Raw genomic sequence first — 19,065 nt, forward strand, 5'->3', positions numbered from 1 at the left:
CTCGATGAACTGGACGCCAAGTCAGATCAGGATTGAATAGCGCACCGAGGCTCTGTACCACTGGGTTTAGCCTGAGGGAAGAGTCATGAGAGAGACAGAGCGGGCTAAGGTGCAAAGTTTCTTTCGAAAATGAATGCTTTTGTTTTGCTGGTATTGAACTGGAGAAAATGCAAGGTCATCTCCAACTTGATTTTGGTCAGCATAGCAAGAGTTCAGGATAGTGATAGAGTAGGAGGTGGAGAATGTGCATGTGAAGGAAATGGAAGGTAATTTATTAAAAATGCCACTGGTTTTGTGCTAAATAGTGTCTTGGATTCAGGGTCAGCGGTCATTCCCATAAGCATTCTCTACGATCTGGAGTACACCTTTCTCTTCTTGGGAAACAGTGTAAGGGCAGTGGAGTTCGTGATAGGCATGGCGAGGTGGATGATGAAGGAAATAAAGAACTGATTGAAATGGCCCAGTCAGTGATTGTGACCTCGGTAGTGGCATGGCCGTGCACGACAGCTACGTCAGGGAGGGTAGGTTATATGCAAATGAACTTGAATGAGGACAGGAGGGCAGAGAGATCAGAAGGGACAAGGGAATGAAGGTGATGGGCGAAATTACATAGGATGAATATGGTCACATTGTGTAGTGCCTGGGTGTGGTGAAAAGGGGAAAGATTTCAGGAAGGAAAACACCTGTGTACTTGGGAGGGTAGCAGACAAGCAGGACTTTACGGAGACACAAAAACATGCCCAAAAGAGAGGTGGGAGAGAAATAAGGGACAGAAGAAGATGGCATTTCCAGATGAGGGTTATAACACCAGTGTGTTAATTTGGGAAGAGAACCTGGTTCCACGGGTTATTTTGCTCGAGACCAATCATGCGTAAACCCAAACAGTGACTGTTGTCAGGTTAATTATTGCAGAAACATCACAGCAGAACCTCAGCCTGTCCTCATGAAACATGTATACTTGTGAACTCAAGTAGGGCTAGCTGGACAGCAATATGGAGCAGGAGCCCTGGTCAAATTTCCCCTCTTTAACCTGAGGACATTCAAGCGAGTGTTACCTTGCTGACAGCAGCTAATTTAGCACAGACTGGAGATTCAATGTGGTATTTATAGTTAAGCTACTCACTGTCTCACCCAGCGAAATAATCGAGGGAGCCAAAGACTTTCAAATACCATACATGCCTTGCATACAACAAAATTAACCACAAATACATTACAGTATAAATAAGAATACAAATAAAAGAAAGACGTGTATTTATATAGCGCCTTTCAAGACCACCGGACGTCTCAAGGCACTTTACAGCCAATGAAGTACTTTTGGAGCATAGTCACTGTTGTAATGTGGGAAATGTGGCAGCGAACTTGTGCACAGCAAGTTCCCACAAACAGCAATGTGATAATGACCAGATAATTTGTTTTTCTTACATTGATTGAGGGATAAATATTGGCCAGGACACTGGGGATAACTCCCCTGCTCTTCTTCGAAATAGTGCCAAGAGATTGTTTACGTTCACCTGAGGGAGCAGACGGAACATCGGTTTAATGTCTCATCTGAAAGACGGCATCTCTGACAGTGCAGCACTCCCTCAGCACTGCACTAAGGAAGACACAAATAACCTTCCGGAAATACTCGGGGTTCGATTGTCTCGAACTGAAGGAAATCCTTATTAGTCAGGAAATTGTGTTAGGGAAATTGATGGGATTGAAGGCCGATAAATCCCCAGGGCCTAATAGGCTTCATCCCAGAGTACTTAAGGAAGTGGCCCTAGAAATAGTGGATGCATTGGTGATCATTTTCCAACAGCCGATTGACTCTGGATCAGTGCCTATGGACTGGAGGCTAGCTAATGTAACACCACTTTTTAAAAAAAGGAGGGAGAGAGAAAACAGGGAATTATAGACCGGTTAGCCTGATATCGATGGTGGGGAAAATGTTGGAATCAATTATTAAAGATGAAATAGCAGCGCATTTGGAAAGCAGTGTCAGGATTGGTCCTAGTCAGCATGGATTTATGAAAGGGAAATCATGCTCGACAAATCTTCTCGAATTTTTTGAGGATGTAACTAGTAGAGTGGACAAGGGAGAACCAGTGGATGTGGTGTATTTGGACTTTCAAAAGGGTTTTGACAAGGTCCCACACAAGAGATTAGTGTGCAAAATTAAAGCACATGGTATTGGGGGTAATGCACTGACGTGGATAGAGAAATGGTTGGCAGACAGGAAGCAGAGAGTCAGAATAAACGGGTCCTTTTCAGAATGGCAGGCAGTGACCAGTGGGGTGTTGCAGGGTTCAGTGCTGTGACCCCAGCTATTTAGAATATACATCAATGATTTAGATGAAGGAATTGAATGTAATATCTCCAAGTTTGCAGATGACACTAAGCTGGTTGGCGGTGTGAGCTGTGAGGAGGAATGCTAAGTGGCTGCAGGGTGACTTGGACAGGTTAGATGAGTGGGCAAATGCATGGCAGATGCAGTATAATGTGGATAAATGTGAGGTTATCCACTTTGATGGCAAAAACAGGAAGGCAGAATATTATCTGAATAGGGACAGATTAGGAAAAGGGGAGGTGCAGCGAGACCTGGGTGCCATGGTACATCAGTAATTGAAGTTTGGCATGCAGGTACAGCAGGCAGTGAAGGTGGCAAATGGCATGTTGGCCTTCATAGCTAGAGGATTTGAATATAGAAGCAGGGATGTCTTACTGCAGTTGTACAGAGCCTTGGTGAGGTCACACCTGGAATATTGTGTTCAGTTTTGGCCTCCTAGTCGGAGGAAGGATGTTCTTGCTATTGAGGGAGTTCACCAGATTGATTCCCGGGATGGCAGGACTGACATATGAGGAGAGACTGGATCAACTGGGCTTGTACCCACTGGAGTTTAGAAGAATGAGAGAGGATCTCATAGAAACATATCAAATTCTGACGAGATTGGACAGGTTAGAGGCAGGAAGAATGTTCCCATTACTGGGGAGTTCCAGAACCAGGGGTCAGAGTCTAAGAATAAGAGGCAAGTCACTTAGGACCAAGATGAGGAGAAACTTCTTCACTCAGAGAGTTGTTAACCTGTGGAATTCTCTACCGCAGAAAGTTGTTGAGACATATTCAAAAGGGAGTTAGAAATGGCCCTTACAGTCAAAGGGATCAAGGGGTATGGAGAGAAAGCAGGAAAGGGGTACTGAGGTTGAATGATCAGCCATGATCTTATTGAATGGCGATGCAGGCTCGAAGGACCGAATGGCCTACTTCTGCATCTAATTTCTATGTTTCTATGTTTCTGAAGTGTCAGCCTTGATTTATGTGCTCAAGTTCCTGGAGTGGCACTTGAACCACCTGAAAAAGGTGGAAAAAAGATGTGAAAAGCTGTTGTGAATCAATATTTCCAAAGTATTTTACGGAGAAAATACTTTAATAGGCTGTATGACTATTACTTAACATACTATGGGCTCATTATTTACCTCATATGTAAAAATCATCTTAAATGGCAAATGCTTCCTTCCATACTCCTTTCGCACAAATGGAAACTGCAGGCCTCGTTCTCGCAACCTCCTCCGCTTCTCTGCTACAGCTGTGGATGATTGAGGCCTTCCCCTTGGACCCCCAGATTTCTTATTGATGCAACTGTTTTTGCATCTCTTGCGTAGCTGCCGCCTTCTTGTTTCACCAACCTTCACAAAACATGCACGGCCTAGGAACTCATCTGAATCAGTTGAGCTCTCGGTATCTTCTGCAGTTTGATTGTGGATGGCTGATCTGGTTTGGAGTTTTCTTGAACCCCGTCTTCTTGCCTTTCTTACTGGTATGGATGGACACTGTGTTTTAAATAAACTGCTAACTGAATCTGAGCTATCCCTAGAAATATAAATAAATACATTAAACGATATGCACTGCGCAAAGATCTTCACTATAAAGAAAAACTTGCATATATATAGCGCCTTTCACGACCACTGGGCGTCTCAAAGCACTTTACAGCCAATGAAGTACTTTGAGTGTAGTCACTGTTGCAATGTGGGAAATGCAGCAGCTAATTTGCGCACAGCAAGCTCCCACAAACAGCAAATTGATAATGACCAGATAATCTGGTTTTGTTATGTTGATTGAGGGATAAATATTGGCCAGGACACCGGGGATAACTCCTCGGCTCTTCTTCAAAATAAGAACATAAGAAATAGGAGCAGGAGTAGGCCATTTGGCCCATCGAGCCTGCTCCGCCATTTAATAAGATCATGGCTGATCTGATCATGGACTCAGCTCCACTTCCCTGCTCGCTCCCCATAACCCTTTATTCCCTTATTGCTCAAAACTCTGTCCATCTCCACCTTAAATATATTCAATGACTCAGCCGCTACAGCTCTCTGGGGCAGAGAATTCCACAGATTTACAACCCTCAAAGAAGAAATGCCTCCTTATCTCAGTTTTAAATGGGCTGCTCCTTATTCTGAAACTATGGGCTAGAATTTCCAAAAAATCCGCCAGCGCCGGATTGCTGCCCAAAATACCGCTAAGATTCTCAAATTATCGCCGCAGAAAAATGCCATAAAAAAAGAAAAAAAAATCCGCCCAGCGAAAAAAAATGGACCTTACACCCCGATTCTCAGCGGAAAATGGAACCTTGGGCAGTTCTTTAAAAAAAAAATGGGCGCTAATTACTAAAATTTACACTGAGGCTGTGGGTTAGGCCTAGGAGGAGAAAAACACAAAATACTTTTTCAAAAAACAGATTAAAATAAAAAAAAACAGAAAAACTCTCAGGGCTTTTTTCATTTTAATCACTGCAAGAGAATTTAAAAATAATTAGCAAAAAACCAATTTACTTACCTTTTTTTGGAAGGATTACTCGCCTACCGCACAGCACCGCTGTTTTGCGTGTGCAGTTTTCTTTCAACTTATCTACGGGTCACCGCTGAGCCAAAAATCAGGCGATAGCAATCTATGGACGGTGCACGCCGGTGGTCCTCTCCCCAGCGGTATTTTGAAACCGCCAGCGGAACTCAGCTGTGAAAATTTGCGGCGACCCGGTTCTTGCCCAAAACAACCGATACCGCCAAGAAACCGGGTGATGATGCAGTGGAAATTCTAGCCCGATGTCCCTTAGTTTTAGTTTCCCCTATGAGTGGAAATATTCTCTCTGCATCCACCTTGTTGAGACCCCTCATTATCTTAGATGTTTCGATAAGAACACCTCTCATTCTTCTGAACTCCAATGGAGTATAGGCCTATCCTACTCAACCCATCTTCATATGTCAACCCCATCAACTCCGGAATCAACCCAGTGAACCTTCTCTGAACAGCCTCCATTGCAAGTATATCCTTCCTTAAATACGGAGACCAAAACTGTATGCAGTTCTCCAGGTGTGGCCTCACCAATACCCTGTACAGTTGTAGCAGAACTTCTCTGCTTTTATACTCTATCCCCCTTGCAATAAAGGCCAACATTCCATGCCTTCCTGATTACTTGCTGTACCTGCATACTAACTTTTTGTGTTTCACGCACAAAGACCCACCAGGTCCCTCTGTACTGCAGCACTTTGCAATTTTCTCTATTTAAATTATAATTTGCTTTTTTATTTTTCCTACCAAAATGGATAACCTCACACTTTATACTCCTTCTACCAAATTCTTGCCCACTCAATTAGCCTGTCTATATCCCTTTGCAGATTGTTTGTGTCCTCCTCACAACTTGTTGCCCACCCATCTTTGTATCAGCAAATTTGGCTACATTACACTCGGTCCCTTCATCCAAGTCATTAATATAAATTGTAAATAGTTGAGGCCCCAGCACCGATCCCTGCAGCACCCTACTAGTTATTGTTTGCCAACTGGAAAATGACCCATTTATCCCAACTCTCTGTTTTCTGTTAGTTAGCCAATCCTCTATCCATGCTAATATCTTACCCCCAACCCTGTGAACTTTTATCTTGTGCAGTAACCTTTTATGTGGCACCTTATCAAATGCCTTCTGGAAATCCAAATACACCACATCCACTGGGTCACCCTCATCCATCCTGCTTGTTACATCCTCAAAGAACTCCAGCAAATTTGACAAACATAATTTCCCTTTCATAAAACCATGCTGACTCTGCTTGATTGAATTATGCTTCTCCTATTGTCCTACTACTGCTTCCTTAATAATGGACTCCAGCATTTTCCGAATGACAGATGCTAGGCGAACTGGTCTATAGTTTTCTGCTTTCTGTCTGCCTCCTTTTTTTAAAAAAAAGTGCCATGGGATCTTTTACGTCCACCTGAGGGGGCAGACTGGGCCTCGGTTTAATGTCTCATCCGAAAGACAACACATCCGACAGTGCAGCACTCCCTCAGCACTGCACTGTCAGCCTAGTTTGATGTGATCAAGAGTGGGACTTGAACTCAGAACCTTCCGACTCGAGGCAATAGTGCTACCCACTGAGCCACAGCTGACCTGCAAGTATACATCACACAACAGCCCATTACAAAGAGGTTTTAAGAGTAATGTAATTCCACTTCAGAAAATCTGACTATGGTCACGGTTACACATTCCACTGGTTTAGCTCTTGATATTCCTTTAAGTTCAGTATCAGTAGCTATCCCCATATGCACACCTTGCATCCTCTATGAGCTGGAGTATACTTTTACTACCCAATATCTAATTTAACAATTGCATGATCTGAAGGTGTAACATGGAACTCTTGTTGCGTATACCGGCAACTGTAATCTCGTATCTCTCACCCCATGCATTTTCCTCACTTTCTGGAAGGCAGGCTGAAAAGCACTCGAGTGGGAAAAGGCAAATCAACAAACTGACTTACATGCACAAATGAACACTTTATTGGCTATAAAGTGCTTTGAGACATCCGATGGTTGTGAAAGGCGCTATATAAATGCAAGTCTTTCTTTACTTTATGGTTTTCACAGTTGAGGTTCATTCGTTTTCTACCGCTCATGTCATAAACATAATAAAGTACAACTCTGCCACTGTTGGCTTTCAAGCTGTTACCAAGCTAAGTGGCCATGTTCTATTACAGGCTGGATCTGCCCACCTCAAGTCTCCTTTTCCAGAATCAACAACAATTTGTATTTATATAGCACTTTGAAACATCCCAAGGTGCTTCACAGGAGTATTATGTGATAAAAATTTGACACCGAGCCGCATTTGTAGAAATTTGCGCAGGTGGCCAAATGCTTGGTCAAAGAGGTATGTTTTAAGGAGCATCTTGAAGGAGGAAAGAGAGGTAGAGAGGCAGAGAGGTTTAGGCAGGGAGTTCCAGAGCTTGGGGTCGAGGCAACAGAAGGCTTGGCCACCAATGGTTGAATGATTATAATCAGGGATGCTCAGGAGGGCAGAATTAGAGGAGCGCAGACATCTTGTGGGTTGTGTGGCTGAAGGAGATTACAGAGATAGGGAGGGGCGAGGCCATGGAGGGATTTGAAAATCAGGATGAGAATTTTGAAATTGAGGCAAGCCAATTTAGGTCAGCGAGCACAGGGGTGATGGGTGAGCGGGACTTGGTGCGAGTTAGGAATGGGCAGCCGAGTTTTGGATCACCTCTAGTTTACGTAGGGTAGAATGTGCGTTGGAAAGTCTAGAGGTAACAAAGGCACGGATGAAGGCTTCAGCAGCGGATGAGCTGATGCAGGGGCGGAGACGGGTGATGTTACGGAGGTGGAAATAGGCAGTCTTAGTTATGCTGCAGATATGTGGTTGAAAGCTCATTTCAGAGTCAAATATGACACTATGGTTGCGAACAGTCGGGTTCAGCCCCAACCAGGAGTTGGGAAGAGGGATAGAGTCAGTGTCTAGGAAACAAGAGTTGTGGCGGGGACTGTAAACAATGGCTTCGGTCTTCCCAATATTCAATTGGAGAAAATTTCTGCTCATCCAGAACTGGATGGCGGACAAGCAGTCAGACAATTTGAGGGGGTCGAGAGAAGTGGTAGTGAGGTAGAGCTGGGTGTTGGCAGCGTACATGTGGAAACTGAAAGAGGAAGAATGAAAGACAGAGGTCCCTGTGTGCACCAAGCTGCCAGTTATCGCCCTGCCATCCTTTTGATGTAGTGGATAGTTTAGTCTAGACCTCTGACATGTGCACAGAATGTAAACCATTCTATCATAAAGGACAAAAAATGCTTAGAAATAAACGTAACAATCTGCATTGTCTTAAAGCTGAAGTAATATTCAAAAGTAAACAGCTGTATGGCTGGCACATTAACACCTCCAATCATCCAGGCCTCTACCAGACATTGCTAAACGTCTTCTGGCTTAAATGTTAAATCAAAAAAATGCTGAAGGAGTTAACCCTTTGTAAGCCAACTCTAACCTGTAGATAAAAATTAAAACAAATCCCATAAAGACCATATAGGTAAAAGTCCCAAAATGCTACCAGTGCTCTACAATCCACCTCAAGACTGAGACATAGAAACTTAGAAAATAGGTGCAGGAGTAGGCCATTCGGCCCTTGGAGTCTGCACCACCATTCAATATGATCATGGCTGATCATGAAACTTCAGTACCCCATTCCTGCTTTCTTTCCATACCCCTTGATCCTTTTAGCTCTAACTCCATTTTGAATATATCTAACGAACTGGCCTCAACAACTTTCTGCGTAGAGAATTCCACAGGTTCACGATTCTCTGAGTGAAGAAGTTTCTCCTCATCTCAGTCCTAAATGGCTTACCCCTTATCCATAGACTGTGACCCCTGGTTCTGGACTTCCCAAACATAAGAACATAAGAATTAGGAACAGGAGTAGGCCATCTAGCCCCTCGAGCCTGCTCCGCCACTCAAAATCATGGCTGATCTGGCCGTGGACTCAACTCCACTTACCCGCCCGCTCCCCATAACCCTTAATTCCCTTATTGGTTAAAAATCTATCTATCTGTGATTTGAATACATTCAATGAGCTAGCCTCAACTGCTTCCCTGGGCAGAGAATTCCACAGATTCACAACCCTCTGGGAGAAAAAATTCCTTCTCAACTCGGTTTCAAATTGGTTCCCCCATATTTTGAGGCTGTGCCCCCTAGTTCTAGTCTCCCCGACCAGTGGAAACAACCTCTCTGCCTCTATCTTGTCTATCCCTTTCATTATTTTAAATGTTTCTATAAGATCACCCCTCATCCTTCTGAACTCCAACGAGTAAAGACCCAGTCTACTCAATCTATCATCATAAGGTAACCCCCTCATCTCCAGAATCAGCCTAGTGAATCATCTCTGTACCCCCTCCAAAGCTAGTATATCCTTCCTTAAGTAAGATGACCAAAACTGCACGCAGTACTCCAGGTGCGGCCTCACCAATACCCTGTACAGTTGCAGCAGAACTTCCCTGCTTTTGTACTCCATCCCTCTCGCAATGAAGGCCAACATTCCATTTGCCTTCCTGATTACCTGCTGCACCTGCAAACTAACTTTTTGGGATTCATGCACAAAGACCCCCAGGTCCCTCTGCACCGCAGCATGTTGTAATTTCTCCCCATTCAAATAATATTCCCTTTTACTGTTTTTTTTCCCCAAGGTGGATGACCTCACATTTTCCGACATTGTATACCATCTGCCAAACCTTAGCCCATTCGCTTAACCTATCTAAATCTCTTTGCACGGGGAACATTCTTCCTGCATCTAACCTGTCCAATCCCGTCAGAATGTTATATGTTTCTATGAGATCCCCTTTCATTCTTCTAAATTCCAGTGAATATAAGCCTAGTCGATCCAGTCTTTCTTCATATATCAGTCCTGCCAGCGCGGGAATCAGTCTAGTGAACCTTCGCTGCACTCCCTCAATAGCAAGAACGTCCTTCCTTAGATTAAGAGATCAAAACTGTACACAATATTCAAGGTGTGGCCTCACCAAGGCCCTGTACCACTGCAGTAAGACCTCCCTGCCCCTGTACTCAAATCCTCTCGCTATGAAGGCCAACATGCTATTTGCCTTCTTCACCGCCTGCTGTACCTGCATGCCAACTTTCAATGACTGATGTACCATGACACCCAGATCTCGTTGCACCTCCCCTTTTCCTAATCTGTCACCATTCAGATAATATTCTGCCTTTCTGTTTTTGCCACCAAAGTGGATAACCTCACACTTATCCACATTATACTGCATCTGCCATGCATTTGCCCACTCACCTAACCTGTCCAAGTCACCCTGCAGCCTCTTAGCATCCTCCTCACAGCTCACACCGCCACCCAGCTTAGTGTCATCTGCAAACTTGGAGATATTACATTCAATTCCTTCGTCCGAATCATTAATGTATATTGTAAATAGCTGATGTCCCAGCACTGAACCTTGCGGTACCCCACTAGTCACTGCCTACCATTCTGAAAAGGACCAGTTTATTCCTACTATTTGCTTCCTGTCTGCCAACAAGTTCTCTATCCACGTTAATACATTACCCCCAATACTATGTGCTTTAATTTTGCACACTAATCTCGTGTGGGACCTTGTCAAAAGCCTTTTGAAAGTCCAAATACACCACATCCACTGGTTCTCCCTGTCCACTCTACCATCTTGTGATCCAGAGGATATTTGCATATGACACTTTGTGTTGCAATAATCGGAGCTCTCAGATTCTGTACACTCTGGTGTATAATGCGATCTTTCAATTCAGATTTGAAATGAATTCGCCCTGGATTCTGTTCTCTCCTTGCTTAAATACCTTTGTTACTTTAACTTCTGGAATGGGTGATGAAGCAACATTTTGATTCTGTCCTAGTTCTAACAATATAAAAACAGAAATTGCTGGAAATCTCAGGTCAGGCAGCATCTGTGGAAAGGATGCAGAGTTAACGTTTTGGGTTGATGACCCTTTGTCCAGATTCCAGCATCGGCAGTATTTTGCTTTTGTACTAGTTCCAAAGCAGTTAGCACAATTGCTAGTAGTTATACTGATCAGACTCAGAATAATTACGTGTTAAATGCATACATGCAACTACAGAGAGAATTATATTGCAGTGCTATAGTTGCAGTGTCCAATAAACAATTGAAACTTTAGAAATCATAGAAATTTACAGCATGGAAGGAGGCCATTTCGGCCCATTGTGTCCGTGCTGGCCGACAAAGAGCTATTTAGTCTAATCCCACTTTCCAGCTATTGGTCCACAGCCTTGTAGGTTATGGCACTTCAAGTGCATATCCAGGTACTTTTTAAATGTGGTGAGGGTTTCTGCCTCTACCACCCTTTCAGGCAGTGAGTTCCAGGCTCACACCACCCTCTGGGTGAAAAAGGTTCTCCTCAACTCCACTCTAATCCTTCTATTAACGTTAAATTTATGCCCCTTGGTTATTGACCTCTGCGCTAGGGGAAAATAGGTCCTTCCTATCCACTCTATTTAGGCTCCTCATAATTTTATACATCTCAATAAAGGTCTCCCCTCAGTCTCCTCTGTTCCAAAGAAAACAACCCCAGCCTATACAATCTTTCCTCATAGCTACAATTCTCCAGTCCAGAATAGCTGGAAGCTTATTTTTCCCTGTTAACAGTGAACCACTATGAAAATTCAGTGGGTACATACATTACGTGGTTTCAAGGACTGGGAAAGTGTGAGTTATACGGAGGCAGCTGTCGGCACTGCCAGTGGATAGGGAAAGAGTCAGATTCTCCCCTCCCCCAATCATTAGTGACTCCTGATGGAAAGTGTGTGTGTGGAATTTGGGCCAGCAACAAATCAAGCTCAGCTATGAAGCTTGGCAAGAATGAATAATGGCTAGCTGAGGTAGTGAAAAACTGTCTTCAAAATTAGATTGCCTTCAAAAGAGGGGAGAAAATTAGAGGAAGAAAAGCTTTCGTTTAAACTTTCAATGACCCTAGTGTCTCAATCATATTTATCAAAACTGACATTGATAACCCGACAAAATCTCTCCAGTCTGGTGCACTTAGAGGCAGTGCATTTTACGTCCCTCACAGAAACGGAAATATCCTGATCATGTGATCAAGGGATTTTGGTGCACATGCTCAAATTACTCTCCCCAAAAGGCCATGGATGCTGGGTCAACTGAAATTTGAAACAGAGAATGACAGATTTTTGTTAGAAAAACTTCCATTTATATACCTTTCACAACCTCAGGACATCGCAGAGGGCTTTACAGTCAAATCAAGCACTTTTGAAATGTAGTCATTGTTGTAATATAGGAAAGGTATGGGTATCAAGGGATATGGAACAAAGGCAGATAAATGGAGTTGAGGTATCTATCAGCCATGATCTGACTGAATAGAGGAAAAGGCTCGAGGTGCAAAATGGCCTACTTCGGTTCCTATGTATATAGATTTTTAACTTGATAGCTATCGCTAATACTCATCATAAATTCTGGTTCTGTTTGAACTCAGTATTGTGCTTAGTGATCCTTCAATTGCACTGGCATCGGGGCCACAATGGAAATTACACGCGGCACTTCAACCCTGGTTAAATACGGAGTAACTATTTGTACTAAGTCATAAGAACATAAGAATTAGGAACAGGAGTAGGCCATCTAGTCCCTCGAGCCTGCTCCGCCATTCAACAAGATCATGGCTGATCTGGCCATGGACTCAGCTCCACTTACCCGTTCGCTCCCCATAACCCTTAATTCCCTTATTGGTTAAAAATCTATCTATCTGTGGCTTGAATACATTCAATGAGCTAGCCTCAACTGCTTCCTTGGGCAGAGAATTCCACAGATTCACAACCCTCTGGGAGAAGAAATTCCTTCTCAACTCGGTTTTAAATTGGCTCCCCCGTATTTTGAGGCTGTGCCCCCTAGTTCTAGTCTCCCCGACCAGTGGAAACAACCTCTCTGCCTCTATCTTGTCTATCCCTTTCATTATTTTAAATGTTTCTATAAGATCATCCCTCATCCTTCTGAACTCCAACGAGTAAAGACCCAGTCTACTCAATCTATTATAAGGTAACCCCCTCATCTCCGGAATCAGCCTAGTGAATCGTCTCTGTACCCCTTCCAGAGCTAGTATATCCTTCCTTAAGTAAGGTGACCAAAACTGCACGCAGTACTCCAGGTGCAGCCTCACCAATACTCTGTACAGTTGCAGCAGGACCTCCCTGCTTTTGTACTCCATCCCTCTCGCAATGAAGGCCAACATTCCATTTGCCTTCCTGATTACCTGCTGCACCTGCAAACTAACTTTTTGGGATTCATGCAGAAGGACCCCCAGGTCCCTCTGCACCACAGCATGTTGTAATTTCTCCCCATTCAAATAATATTCCCTTTTACTGTTTTTTTCCCCCCCCAAGGTGGATGACCTCACACTTTCCGACATTGTAAACCATCTGCCAAACCTTAGCGCATTCGCTTAACCTATCTAAATCTCTTTGCAGCCTCTCTGTGTCCTCTACACAACCCGCTTTCCCACTTCTGTGCATCGCGAGACGCACGCGCAGAAGCGAGAGTCAGGACAAATGTCACTGAGTCCGCCCTCCCCCCGATCCGAAACCGGCCCCACACGTTGCCTCCACTGCCTCCGATCCATCAGCAGTCCCGAGCCTCCGACCAGGTAGCGGGCGGACAGGACCAGTTCGACTTGCAGTTTGAGTGAAGGGTGCGGTCGGCGCAGAGGAGATGGATCATGTTCTTCCAACCCCCTGATGTGTGTGTTACAAGGGAAATCGTTGGGGTGGATGAAATCCAGAAGTCACGACACTGTCACTATTCACTTCATACCCAGTAAACAGGAGAACAATCCGCACACAAAGACCCATCTATGGGGGTGGGGGAGGTCTTGCGCTTGGGTAAGGGACTTTGGCTGGGGGAGGGATGAACTTGCGCGGGTACAAGGGACTTCGGCTGTGGGAGGCAGCACATGTGCTGGGGTAAGGGTCTTCAGCTGGCGGAGGCAGCACTTGCACTGGGGTAAGGTACTTTGGCTGGAACTTGATGGCTTTTGGGGAGATCTATCCTTTGTGGCTTCTGAAGTCAAAATGGATCGAATTACAAATTGGAAAGTCAGTCAGAACTTGAGCTGGGCGGTTCCAGTTACACATTCCAGAGGAACTTCAGGGTTGGCTTTTCCTCCAAGGTGACCAATCAGCAATAGCTCATGTGAAAATGGAGAGTCAGACAGAGTACAAATAGACGCAGCCGGAAAAATATTCACAACAAAGAATCAAATCAAAAAAACTTACTTAATTGCTCACTAGCTAACAATACTTTTGTGCATAACTAAGAGTTAAATTATTTTAAGTACCGAGTACCTTACCGCTTTGATAACTCCTTTGCATTTCTTCTGTTGCTGGCAGATAGAGAAAACAAAGAGGTGCATATAGGTTGACAACTCAATACATTCTGCTGAAGTTCATTTTGAATAATACCAGGAACGTGGTCTCCTTCTGAGCTGTGTATGGAGCTAGCTGAGTCCACTTTCTCAGTAACGGTTTTCATTCGCTTATTGCTCATTTTCTGCAGCAACTGCTCACTCTCATCCTCTTCATTCGAAAATAGCAAAACACTATTTTCACTCTCATCATTTTCACTCTCATCATTTTCACCCAACAAACACTTATCTTTCTTTGAGCCTTCCATTAATGTTCTTCAGCTTTTCTGTGCAAATCCGATCAGATAATTCTAATTTAAAATAACGCAATAAATGGCTATCAGTAACATAGAGTGACGAAGGATGATATAGATATCTAAAATATACTGCACAGTGGTAGGTAGATAAGGATAATATTCGTGCAGAAAAGATTGGATTGTTCTAATTGTTCACTGCTGTTTCATGGAATGATTGAGTGGTATCGCAGATGCACTCCTTTCCTGTTGTACTGGACCTGGTCAAATAAAGAAAAATAAATTCTAATTATCAGCACAAATCTGTATTTAATGTGAAAGTATATAATTTACATCTTTACACTCAACCTGTGATTCTTCTACCAACAACCCATGCACTCCAATCCATTTTCTTATCCCAATATGTAGTGTTATTATTCAGAGCAATTTTTGGTGGTTTTGTGTAGCAATTTACAGCTGGTTTGGTATTTTTCCAACATGAATGACACCAGTGTGGATCTTGTGGTCGCCCCAGTATTTGACTTGCAATGTTTTAAGTTGGAACTAGCCTGGTTGAAATGGTACAGCTAACAATCTCTATTTAAAAAATTACAGGGTGCAATGCAGCAACAAGACGGAAGGGTTAGACCTGTAATCTCCCCGTTACTGGGAGCGTGTTACATACAAGGTGCAGATGTCAGAATGCGGAGATGATTTTAGCACAATCATAGAATAGAATCATAGAAATTTGCAGCACAGGAGGCCATTCGGTCCATCGTGTCCGTGCTGGCCGATAAAGAGCTATCCAGCCTAATCCCACTTTCCAGCTCTTGGTCCGTAGCCTTGTAGGTTATGGCACTTTAAGTGCATATCTAAGTACTTTTTAAATGCTACGAGGGTTTCTGTCTCTACCACCCCTTCAGTGATTTCCAGACCCCCACCCCTCTGGATGAAAACAAAATCCCCTCAAAACCTCCTACCACATACTTTAAATCTATTCCCATTGGTTGTTGACCAATATCTGATCATGCTGCATTCTATTATAATACTTGTAATGATGGCATATCTGTGGAAAATAGTTAATATTCCTTCAAATGCTATAACCACATTGAGTAATTGTAATATAATTTTGATTTATGTAATTGGGCCCTGTAATAATCTAAATGCAAATCTGTCAAATGTTCAAAGTGAGATTTACAGTCACAAAGAGGGAACACATTGAAAACATGTGAAGTTGTGTTTTCATTTCATGAGTTAGTCAAAATAAGTTAACAATTTTTAAATTAAAATGAGTGTCACTTGAAATTACTGAGACATGCCAGCTCTACTCCAGCAATAAGGCTTTAAATTCATTTTTAACAATACCATATTTTGCAAGTTTCGTGTTTTCTCATTTTCGTTATCACCACACTTCACTGCATAGCTTCAACTACAGGAACTGTGACTTTTACAAAAAGTTAAATGTCATTGAACCCTATGATAAAGGAAGGTAGTTCCCATATTTTCTTTTAATATTCACTATCCTGTGCATACGAGCTAGAACAAAAATAAACGTGGCTAAATCAGTTTTAGTTCACAACAGACACTCTGGTGCAGTGCAGAGGGAGAGCTGCACTGTCGAAGGTGCCGTCTTTCGAATGTGAAGTTAAACCAAGGCCCCGTCTGTTCTATTAGGTGGAAGTAAAAGATCCCATGGCACAATTTTGAAGAAGGGCTGGGGAGGGGAGGGCAGGGGAGGGTTATCCAGTGTCCTTGCCAATATATATCCCTCTATCAACATTACAAAAAAACTTATCTGGTCATTATCACATTGCTGTTTGTGGGAGCTAGCTGTACGCAAATTGGCTGCCACGTTTCCGACATTACATTAAAAAAAAGTACTTCATTGGCTGTAAAGTGCTTTGTGATGTCCTGAGGTGGTCAAAGGCACTATATAAATAAAAATCCTTCTCTTTCTTTAACAAGGGCGGTTCAAAACAAGTTAACGCCAAATTAAACTTAATAAAAAGTTGGGCATGTTTATCCCTCAAATTGGCTGTCATCACCCCTCTCCTCAAAAAACCACCCACGACCCCTCCATCCTTGCAAACTAACGCTCCATCTATAATCTCCCTTTCCTCTCCAAAGTCCTTGAACGTGTTGTCGCCTCCCAAATCCGAGCCCATCTTTCCCGCAATTCCATGTTTAAATCCCTCTAATCCGGTTTCAGCGCCTGCCACGGTACTGAAACGGCTCTCATCAAAGTCACAAATGACATCCTTTGTGACTGTGACAAAGGTAAATGATCCCTCTTCATCCTTCTTGACTTGTCTGCAGCCTTTGACACAGTTGACCACTCTATCCTTCTCCAACGCCTCCCCACCGTCATCCAGCTGGGTGAAACTGCACTCACCGGTTCCATTCTTATCTATTTAATTGTGGCCAGAGAATCACCTGCAATGGCTTCTCTTCCCACCCTCGCATCGTTACCTCTGGTATCCCCAAGGATCTATCCTTGGCTCCCTCCTATTTCTCATCTATATGTTACCCCTTGGCGACATCATCCGAAAATGCAGCATCAGTTTCCACATGTATGCTGACGACACCAAGCTCTACCTCATTACCACTTCTATTGACCCCTCCATGGTTTCTAAATTATCAGACTGCTTGTCCGACATCCAATTCTGGATGAGCAGAAATGTTCTCAAATATACACATACATATGCATACATACATATGAATATTGGGAAGACGGAAGCCATTGTTTTCGGCCCCTGTCACAAACTCCATTCCCTAGCTATTGTCTCTATCCCCCTCCCCAACTTCCGTCTGAGGCTGAACCAGACTGTTCGCAATCTTGGTGTCATATTTGACCCTGAAATGAGCTTTCGACCACATAGCCTCAGCATAACTAAGACCGCCTATTTCTACCTCTGTAACATCGTCGTCTGCGCCCTTGCCTCACCTCATCCGCAGCTGAAGCCCTCATCCATGCCTTTGTTACCGCTCAACTTGATAATTCCAACACACTCCTGGCTGGCCTCCCACATTCTACCCTACGTAAACTAGTGATGCAAAACTTAGCTGCCCGTGTCCTAACTCGCACTAAGTCCCACTCACCCATTAGCCCTGTGCTCGCTGACCTACATTGGCTTCCGGTTAAGCAACGCCTCGATTTCAAAATTCTCATCCTTATTTTCAAATCCCTCCATGGCCTCGCCCCCTCCCTATCTCTGCAATCTCCTCCAGCCCCACAGCCCCCCCCGCGGAAATGTCTGCACTCCTCCAATTCTGCCCTCTTGACCATCCCTGCTCATAATCAATCAATCAACCATTGGTGGCCGTGCCTTCTGTTGCCTAGGCCCCAAGCCCTGGAACTCCCTGCCGAAACCTCTCTGCCTCTTTCCTCCTTCAAAACACTCCTTAAAACCTACCTCTTTGACCAAGTGCCCTGATTTCTCCTTATGTGGCTTGGTGTCAATTTAAAATAAAAAATCTCAATACTCCTGTGAAGCGCCTTGGGACGTTTAAGGCGCTATTTCAATGCAAGTTGTTTGTTGTGGTTGTAGCCACAGACGAGGGAGGGAAAGCAAAGATCCAAGAGCAACAGCAGGGCTGACCCACCGAGGATTGCGTGGCCGAAAGCCGAGCTTGAGGGGGTGATGAGCGGTGCCGCTACCTCTGTCCCTGTCCCTCCCGGCCCCGCTTCACCTGCAGCTCGGCCGCTCCGAGGAAGATGACCGACCGAAACGTTGCCCGACGGTTCACTCGGGAACGTGCTCCAACAGCATCGACTCAGTCAGCACTGCTGCTGCTGCACTGAGAGTATTGTTCACATTTGACTCACTGGATTTTTCAGCATTTACAAGTGAACGCCAAGGGGTGGGGGGAAACAATCTTATTTGTTAATAAGATTTGTTAATAAGATTTAATACACTTTAATAAAGAGTAATCGTCTCCATTGAATTTTTTGTTTGTTGCAAACTTAGACTCTTGGACACATCATCAGAACAAAATAACAAGCAGAGCTTTTTCACCCCAGTCAGAAAGTTTGTGAAATAAACGAGGAAATTAGTTTGCTGATATGCCCCATTTCATCTTTGCAATGTTAACAAGGTTTGGGAAAACTTTTTCAAATCTTTCACGTTCTTGTTAAATTGAGCTCGTGTTTACGGATGAGACGTTTAATCCGAGGCACCCTCCTGACCCCTCAGGTAGATGTAAAAGATCCCACAGCACTACTTCGAAGAAGAGTCGGGGAGTTGTCTCCTTTGCTCTGGTCAACCTTTTTCTCTCAACCAACACCACTAAAGCAGATTATCTGGTCATTATCTCATTGTTGTTTTTGGCACCTTGCTGTGAGCAAATTGGCTGCCACATTTTCTACATTGCAACAGTGATTTCACTTCAAAAATGCTTCGTTGGCAGTAAAGTGCAATACTTGCTGCTTCCTTCCTCCATTGACATCGTCCTCCTTTGTTGTTACTTGAAAAGCAAATGTATCAAACTTCTGTAACCTAAAATCCTTTGTTGCTGGGGTATAGTCATTCGGGAGCACCTCGAGTCTCATCGCCGAAAGCATGCAGTAAACAAGCGCAGGCAGTAAAAGGAGCGTGCGACAAACCAGACTCCTCACCCAC

The 19,065-nt window shown here is 43.8% G+C and overlaps 1 protein-coding gene across 2 annotated transcripts in view; it reads right to left on the bottom strand.

The window, feature by feature from the left end:
* LOC139226439 (TATA box-binding protein-associated factor RNA polymerase I subunit D-like) overlaps positions 1 to 18,170 on the bottom strand; it is a 28,691-nt gene extending 10,521 nt beyond the window's left edge. Inside the window, exons 1-3 of one of the 2 annotated variants that reach the window (XM_070857210.1) lie at positions 18,050 to 18,170; positions 14,160 to 14,727; positions 3,457 to 3,850 (exon numbers count right to left, since the gene is read on the bottom strand). In XM_070857210.1, the coding sequence (XP_070713311.1) occupies positions 3,457 to 3,850; positions 14,160 to 14,482 (717 nt within the window). In that variant the 5' untranslated portion in view covers positions 14,483 to 14,727; positions 18,050 to 18,170. Of the gene's footprint in view, positions 1 to 3,456; positions 3,851 to 14,159; positions 14,728 to 17,859 lie in introns of both variants that reach the window. The other variant, XM_070857209.1, reaches the window with a different exon arrangement.
* Between the last annotated feature and the right edge of the window lie 895 nt (positions 18,171 to 19,065).

This window comes from Pristiophorus japonicus, chromosome 16, assembly GCF_044704955.1.
Source record: "Pristiophorus japonicus isolate sPriJap1 chromosome 16, sPriJap1.hap1, whole genome shotgun sequence".
In the NCBI taxonomy this organism is placed as follows: Eukaryota; Metazoa; Chordata; class Chondrichthyes; family Pristiophoridae; genus Pristiophorus; species Pristiophorus japonicus.